The sequence below is a fragment of the Sinocyclocheilus rhinocerous genome, unplaced genomic scaffold, assembly GCF_001515625.1.
Source record: "Sinocyclocheilus rhinocerous isolate Xijiao unplaced genomic scaffold, SAMN03320098_v1.1 scaffold428, whole genome shotgun sequence".
Lineage (NCBI taxonomy): Eukaryota > Metazoa > Chordata > Actinopteri > Cypriniformes > Cyprinidae > Sinocyclocheilus > Sinocyclocheilus rhinocerous.
This window is the reverse complement of record NW_015664017.1, coordinates 295,516-304,447: the sequence shown is the minus strand read 5'-3', so window position 1 is coordinate 304,447 and position 8,932 is coordinate 295,516. Positions and strand designations below refer to the sequence as shown.

The 8,932-nt window shown below is 32.9% G+C and overlaps 1 protein-coding gene across 3 annotated transcripts in view; it reads right to left on the bottom strand.

The window, feature by feature from the left end:
* The window catches only part of LOC107729333 (Kv channel-interacting protein 1-like), a 54,014-nt gene that overhangs the window by 13,072 nt on the left and 32,010 nt on the right, over positions 1–8,932 (bottom strand). Inside the window, exon 1 of one of the 3 annotated variants that reach the window (XM_016539801.1) lies at positions 817–934. The exons of the other annotated variants lie outside the window; for them this stretch is intronic. Coding sequence (XP_016395287.1) covers positions 817–874 — 58 coding nt within the window. The 5' untranslated portion in view covers positions 875–934. Of the gene's footprint in view, positions 1–816; positions 935–8,932 lie in introns of those variants that run through there. 3 annotated transcript variants of the gene reach the window in all.

Here is an 8,932-nt window from a genome sequence, read left to right as displayed (position 1 = left end):
TAGCTAGCACAAAGTTTCCTGTAAGGGGTAGGTTTAGGGGTAGGGTTGGTGTAGGGCAATAGAATATACGGTCTGTACAGTATAAAAACCATTACGCCTATGGGATGTCCCCACTTTTCACAAAAACAAACCTGTGTGTGTGTGTGTGCGTGTGTGAGAACGATGAGAAGACAACCAAATCAACAGGTGCTGATGTCTCTCTCTCTCTCGGTCTAATTTGTCTCTCAGCTTTTCGGACATGAGCGATGGGTCGGGACCCTTCAGACGTGCCCACGAAAACACTCCAAACTGCCATCGCCACGTTACCATGACAACAGAGCTTCCAAGGTAGCAGGCAAGAAAGGAGTGCGTGTGTGAGTAGAGTGATAAATAACATGAGCATGTTTCAAACACATAAGCATACATGACCCGACAACAAACACACACACACACACCAGGCACACTCTCTTCGTTTCTGCATCCTGTTAACTCACTTCATTTTATATATAATCCTCTTAAAGCTTCATGGGTCACATAATGCATGCATTTGTGCGTGTTTCAGCGGTGACTGTATTACAGAGCAGAAACACGCAGCTGTGGACGCTTGTGTCAGTCAAACGCCACTTGTTGCACGGTTTAGCGAGGACGTGCGTGAGTCATCTAATCGCTGAAAACACTCACACACGCATGCATGCATGCAACTCAAGCATAAACATACAAACACACGCATTCATGTATGTTATTCACTCAGGAACACGTGCATGCATTCAGTTTGAGTCTGATATATCTAAAGTTCTCAGTCCAGACAGACAGATAGATAGTGAGTTGACGTCTTACCTCTTGACGGTCGGCGCTGTCTCGTCTGCAAGGTCAATGTGCCAACAACCGCCCCCATGTTGTCACCGTGGAAACAAGCGTGTGTGTGGTGTTTTCCACTCACGCGCTCACTCTATTTTTCTGTCCAACCTTCATTCTGTTTTATGTGATTCTAACGCTCTTCACACACACACACACACACACACACACACTTGTTCTTCTTTACTCACTCCATCTGCACAGCACATACAAGTGAGTCTCACAGAAACGTCTGGGTCATATTTCATCTCCAGAATTGTAAGATATAGGTAATATTTTGGTAAGATATAATATTTTGCAAGGAAATTAAGCATGACTTAAACTCTTTGGGACAATTAAGATTTGTTTTTGTATTTAGATTTTTAAAGACTTTTGTTTGATATTTTAATGACAACTAAAAATTCTTATTACAAGAAATACATTTTTTTTTAAGCACAATTACACATATTCCCACTAAATGACAATTATTTTAATGACAATTAATTATTTTAATTTATTAAAATAATTGAATTATTAATTATTTTAATGACAATTAAAATTACAATAAATAAAATGTATTTCTAATATTTATTTACATTGTAAAGACAATTAAGCATATTCTCCTTAAAATTCCTGTAACTTTAAATATTTTGATTTTTAAATATATTTGACATTAATAATTAAGCACATTCCCCTAAAATTTCTATTACAATAAATAAAACAGTTTAATTATATTTTATAATGTTGTAAACTAAATTATAAAATGAACTGTAATTTCAAAATATTCATACATCATTGCAGAAATTTAAACTTAAACTCATGAATTACAATAATGTGAATAAACACAGGAAACTAAAAATAAATAAATAAATAAAAATGTCTCAATCCAAAAAAAATTTCATGATCCAAAAATATGCTTCATTTTCTTTATGCAATTCTTCAACATTTTTTTTAACTTGATTTTGGATTAAATGTGATTTGGATATTTTTGTGAGATTCACTCACACTTTGAAGGCTGCTTCAACAGGTTGACAGCATTAACATGCTGCTTTGATTCATTCTTGAGGCCAAAAATCAAATCGAGCAATGCATAAACCGTTCATGGGCCACTCAAAACTCAACATTACTGAAAAAAATCAACCAATATGGTAAATGACCTGAGAGAAATATCGATTATAAATACACATTCAATAGCAAAGAAGTACTCAAATACGTCCTCCCTGTTGCTGCTCATGTTGAGCGTTCCAGATCAGTTACTTATATACTACACATGTACACAGTTAAAGTGTAAGGAGATACTGGATGTGTTTTCTAATGATTGATAATATGGTGAGGAAACGTCTGGCATGAACGTCAATGTAAAATGTAAATTTTCACGGCACCTTCCTGCTGATTCATTAGCATTCCAAGCACTTGAAATGACACCATTATTAACCCTTTAAGTGCCACCCCCCATGTTTGAATATAGATGTGTAAGTGCACTATTCAAACTTAAATTGTTATAATTCATGAACGCTTTGGAATACAGACCTAAGGTTGGACTCTTTTTTAAGAAGACAATCTGCAGATTATTGCAGAATTGGAATCATTTCAAAATATTAAAGTATCAAAAAGTTAAAGAAGTTTAAATTTACTGTAAAGAAAATGCACTATACCATTTTTATTTTATTTTATACAAAATAAATATTTTTCAAAATATTTTTGAATCCAAAATTGCTATAAAATTAAAGCCTTATGTCTAAAGTTATGTTCCAAATTTGAAGTTGATATAAAAAAAATTGAGGTTCCTGAGAGATTTTATTTAGGGCGTTATACCACAAACAGCCACCGGGTGCCATCAAAACTCCATTGAATTTTTAAAATGCATTTTTCTGTCACAAATGTCTAAATATCTCTGTCAATATTACATCTGTCACAAAATAACCAGCAAATATGGAATCTTGAGACTCAGACCTTTCCGACGATATGTATTTTGTCAAGATTATAAAAAGTTTTGATTCTAAAAGACCATAATACATTTTGTAATATGACACCCGACTCCACCCACTAAGGGGGAGGAGACCGCCAAAAGATTTTAAAGTACCATTTCCATGGTAACGCAATGTCCGATTTCAAAATGGTTTTCACAGGATGAATTTTGAGGTTTTAAGCTTTCATATGATATGTAATTCATGATTATTACTAAGATATGTGACAGAAAAAAAGACAACGGAAAAAAGAGTGCCAACGGGCCCACCGGTGGGCTGGTGGCACTTAAGAGGTTAATTATTAATGAACGGTCATAATTACCCAAAGCTGCTCTTGAATCATTATTAGGTCAAAGCACAGGACTAATAAAGATTATAAACGCATTACATTACATCTGCTTAATATAACGGATCAGAACCCAAGAGGTGATGGAGAATTTTATTGGGATGTGTTCAAAATACCAATGTCACTCAATGCATACCGTTTCATATACTATTATCAAATGTGATTATGCAGTATATAGTGCACAGTATGCAGTGAGCAGCACACTAGCATAAGCCTAGACTTTAATATGTTTTCTGCAGCTCACGGGGGTCAGATTGAACTCACAGGAGACGAGATATCGCTCAAGAAACTTACACACTTCTGAGATTTCAGTGGATCATTTACATACGGGATAATACAGTTAGTCTTAAAATAAACCCTGATAAGGTGATCTGCTAAGCATCCCTCAGCACTAACCACCTCACTGTTCGTGATCCCGCTCATTACACAGACATGGATCGCAAAACAGAGGCGAGTGGGACATTTTGACTGTTTCTGACCTTGTGAGCAGCTGCAATCTGGCAATTAAAGAAAAGCATGACCACATTTCTCACCAACATCTCATGCCTTTTTCTCTCAACATCTCTCAACGCAGTAACACCAAAGACCACTGATGCTGCTCAATATATTGTGTCATTTCCATAGGGTAAACACTGACCTGACAATCAGCTACTTTTCCGGATGATTGGTCTACCAGTGAAAAAAAAAATTATTTGTGCAAGCTTTATTTACTTGTAAAAAAAATAAAAATATTGATTACATTTAAAATTATTAAAATAAAATATAAAACAACTAATTTAAATAAAATAACTACATAAAATTCATTCAAATTAAAATTAACATTCATTAAAAATGTTTAAATAATTTAAATAAATTACATTAAAAGTAAATAAAATATATTAATTTATTAAAATTCTTAAAAATAAATACATAAATAAACAAACATGAAATATTGAGTCTAAATTATTTCATGAGAAAAAAAGGAATCTGGCGTGATACAAGAAACATGAAACTAGCACAGCTACAAAGAAAATCTGTTGCCTGGAAAAACAACAAATATTTAGAATCGACCAATGAGAACCAAGTATTCCCAGAGACGCGTAAAACAAGCTTATTTAATAATTTAAAAAATCATAAGCTCTAGTTAATGTGGAGTGTTAATAAACAAGATGAATTTTCAAGGGATGGACGTTCACGAGGTTTAATGTAATGGGATCCATCCACTGGGAAATGAACTACATGAAAAGGATGGTTCGTTTTCAAAAGGATTCAAAACTTCAAATGAATAAATCTGAATGAAACACTTCCACAGCAGAAAGAAATAATGATTTAGATTAAAAAATCATGCATTGAATTAATCAGGACTGAGATATGATGACTGCTGTGAGACGTCACATCTCCCCCGTCTGTCTGTCTGCGGTTCCTCTCCTCCTCTTACACTCAACAGAAACAGAAAGAAATGGGTTTTTCTCCAGACATGCTGAGTGTTTGATGTTTACACCCAGCAGCGGTTTAATAAAGACTGAAACGGAGATGGAAATGGAAGATGAGGCGTGAGAGAGAGAGAGAGAGAGAGAGAGAGAGGGAGAGGAATGGCCCCAATAACGTCCCGCCGTCCCGGTGGAAGGGGAATTGGCTATAGAGTGATATTACAAGGTCGCTGACAGAAGGGATGAGAAAAGGCAGGGATGTGTTTTGATCGAAGGGTTGTTGACGTCAGTCAAACAGATTCAAGGAAACAATGCGTGTCAGACAACATGAATACAAATGTTGCCTGTTCACGAAATTTGTCTGTGTATGTCAGGTAAGGTTTTTGCTCTGACATGCCTTAAAGCAGGGTTCCTCAATAGGCGGCCCGTGAGAGAAAAAAGTTTGGCCCGCGCCAATTTCAAATAATGTGGCATGAAAATTCAAATGCAGCATCAAAAAGTTACATTAACTTACATAGTGTCTACACCAGAGCGAGCGGCGCGGCGCGGCGACGCAATAAAATACAATAGAACTCGTTATAATCAGTGATGCTGTCTTGGATGCGGCGCGACACGACAAATCCCCGACAGTAAACTGCTGACTCGTTCTATTTATAACGTACTGACACAACGTTCAAATGATTTGCAATGATTTGCAATGCTTTCGCGTCCAGTGTAGATACGATGTGACAGCAAAAACATGTCAAGTGTCTAGAAAAGAAACGTGGACACGGAAAATATATGATTCAAATGTGAATGGACTGAACAGATTTGAGTGAGTGAGTGAGTGATATCTTTGTTATGGAATACACGTGTTGGTTCGCAGTGAGTTCACAGTTTTAACGTACAAGTTTGCTTTAATTTATTTTCAAGATCTGAGGTAAAATATCTATTGTTGCTTTCACTATGGCTATAAAGATAACGCAAAATAATATTCAAACACACATTAGACACTTTTAACATTGAATAAAGCACATAATAATTACCTGAGATTATCACTGTATTTTGTATGTTGTTCCTGTCGCGACGTCGCAGAAAATAAAAACCGTTCCTAAAAGGAAAGTGGAGAGAAAGATCCAGTCTGGAGATGAGCAGGAACAGTTGATTTGCATGGCAGACATAGATCCAGATTTGTTGTTTGTTCATTTGCTTTTAATATTCAACAGGCAAAGTTCTTCTGTATCTAAATGGAAAAATGTTCATAATTGTTTGAATAAAACAGACTACTGGGGAAAAAAATCTGAATATTCATCTTGTGACCATCTTGTGATTATTTTAACAAAAGGAACTATAATATAATAATTTTAATAATAATAACAATTATATATATATATATATATATATATATCATATATATATAGCCTATGTCAGTGGCCCTTGGCTTTGTATTGTTGGCAGAATTCGGCCCTCTGCAAAAACTAATTGAGGAACCCTGCCTTAAAGGGATAGTTCACTCAAAAATAAAAAATCTGTCATTTACTCACCCTCATGTTGCTCCATACTGTATATTTCTTCTGTGAAACACAAAAAGATACCGTATTTTGAAAAAGGCTGGTGTTCAAACAACATCGGACTCCACTGACTGTCATTAACTGGACAAAAAAAAGATCATTCAGAAGAAAGCATGTCATACAGCCTTGTAACAAAAATATATTTAGCATATTTCATTTTTCTGTGGACTATTCCTTTAAAAAAGGTGATCATTTTCCCCAATCAGAATAGCAACTATTATTTCAACTTAACAGTCATTAAATATTAAAAATAAGAATAGATTAAAAATATATTTAAAATATAATATTTAAACACAAAAATAAAAATAGTAGGCTATAATAATTTAGTTAAATGACCAAGTAATGAAGGCATGTTTTCCACACTGTTTTTCACTAAATAAATGCAATGAACAATTATATTACATCACTTCCTCTCATATATGCACTAATTTTTAATATATAGTAACAAACAGAAATATTTACTTTGATAAAACGACAGACTTCAATAATTCAAAACCATTCTGAATTGATTCACTGAAAATAGCTAAAACTGATTCACTGAAATTAACGTGTCAAATACGGTCATGCTATATTTTACTTTATTAGTCAGGAGTTTGACAAATACGGCCAAAAACTGTGATTCAAAAGTCAAACGTCTCGATCTGAACCCCACAAAAACACGAAACACATCTACACAGTGACCAGAACAACAAAACACACTTAATTTCAGCACAAATCACTTCACATCTGTTATTCTGACAGAATCTGATGGAACAAATGTACAAAGTGTGCCATAAGAAAACTGTGGAAATGAACTCGACCCATTGCAGAAAAAAATATAAATGCATCCATAAATAAATAAATAAATATTCGTCTCTTTCACCAACACACAAATTTATCCCAAAGAGCATATACCATTGACTTCTATTGTTTTATATAAAAATGATTATGAACTCACAAACAAGAAAACTCTGTGCATTAAAAAACAAAACAAACAAACAATTCATTTATGAGCTTATTTCAGGGTTGGTAAAGCAACACACATAAGTCTATCTGACTGGAATGTATCATGCAACAGGCCTCAGTAATTACTATGCATATAACAGCATGTATCAAATGTCTTTTGCATCAATTCAACAAATAATCACACACAAAAACCAAATATGTACACGTCAGCTCAACTATTAGTCTGTTAGTCGGGTGGAAATATGATTAAATGAACATTACATATGCTATTTCTTCAGATCTCAGATGTAAATCTTATTTAACATATAACTTATTAGCTTGATTCTGCCATGCAACCTGATTATTCAAACTCAGTGACATTCCCTGAAATCTCTGCCCAATATTTGACATCATCTATATAAAAATATTCAAGTCAAATTTGTTTTTTATAATGGTTTCTGAAAAAGTTACATTGTGCCAAGTACATTCTGAAACTTTCACATGATTCGTGAATCATGCCGTACAATCTTTACAAAAATGTACAACTGTAAGTATAATTCTGCAAAAATTACTATAGTTTTTGCAAGGGTATTGTTTGAACTGAATAACTGACAAGATGTGGTCCGTCAGAGCTGTGGTTGAGTGGTAGACTGCATATATATGTGGATATGTACTGTAAGGAATAATTGACGAAGGACTGCTGAATTATTGAAAAATAAAGTACACCTCATGCTCTTTCAGCATGCATAAACTTTCAGTTATTCCACTTACATCACCACATGTACAGGGTCATAATGTGTTGATCAAGGCATTTTTAGGTTTTTGTCCATAAAACACTTGTGCAGAAATACTTTATTACATCACTGACTGTAAATAATCACAGATTCAAAAGCAATCTTAGCACCAGCCTTTAAGGGTATGTATTTAATCAGGAGTTATAGGCAATTACATATAAGCAATTTAATTTTAATTTTCAAATTGAATTATATTTCAAATGTAATAATAACAATATTATTATTATTATTATTATTATTATTATTAACAACATCAACGTAATAATATTTTTGATTAATTTAATTTTAACAGCAGCAGCGATTGCATGTAAAATTAATTATATAAATAGATATTATTTTATAATTATAAATGACAATAATAATAATAATTATTATTATATTTAAATGTATTGATTTTAGTATTATTGTTATTAACAGCAATCATTAAATTGAAATAATTTAATATTTAAAAAGTTATTTAATAATAATAATAATAATAATTTAAATAATGAATGAACAACAGCAGCAGCAGTCACTTATAATAATAAATAGTAATTATATATAATAATTACTATTTAATTTAAGTTTAGTGATTATTATTATTATTATTAACAGGTATTTTTATTCATTTAAACTTAATAAAAATAATAATACATTTAATTAATACTACTATTAACACTACTATTATTAAAACACCATTAATTACTACTATTAACAGCAATTATTATTAAATCATTTTATTGTTTTATTTTTTATGCACCACAAAATACGAGTTCAAGAAAACTTTCCCTGCAAAAAAGGACAAATAGTATATTCTATCCTATTTAGTCATTAAACTCAGGTGATTTGAGTTGTAATCTGGTTCAATACCTTAATCACTACTTTCCCTCTCTCTGTTCCCACTTCTAATAAAAGTGCCAAACAGCTAACATTAAAATTTAATAAAAAGCAGAATGTCTGAATTTTTTTCACGACTCTACTAATAAAGAATTCACTAAGGGCAACCCAACTAGTCTTGATCTGCTTGGCGTCTTGCTCTGCTCATACTGACATATTACAAATAACAATTAGCCCGTGACAGGGGCGTAGCTATGATTTCAGAAGTGAGGGGGACAGAAATGTTAAATATATATTTAAAAAAAAAAAAAAA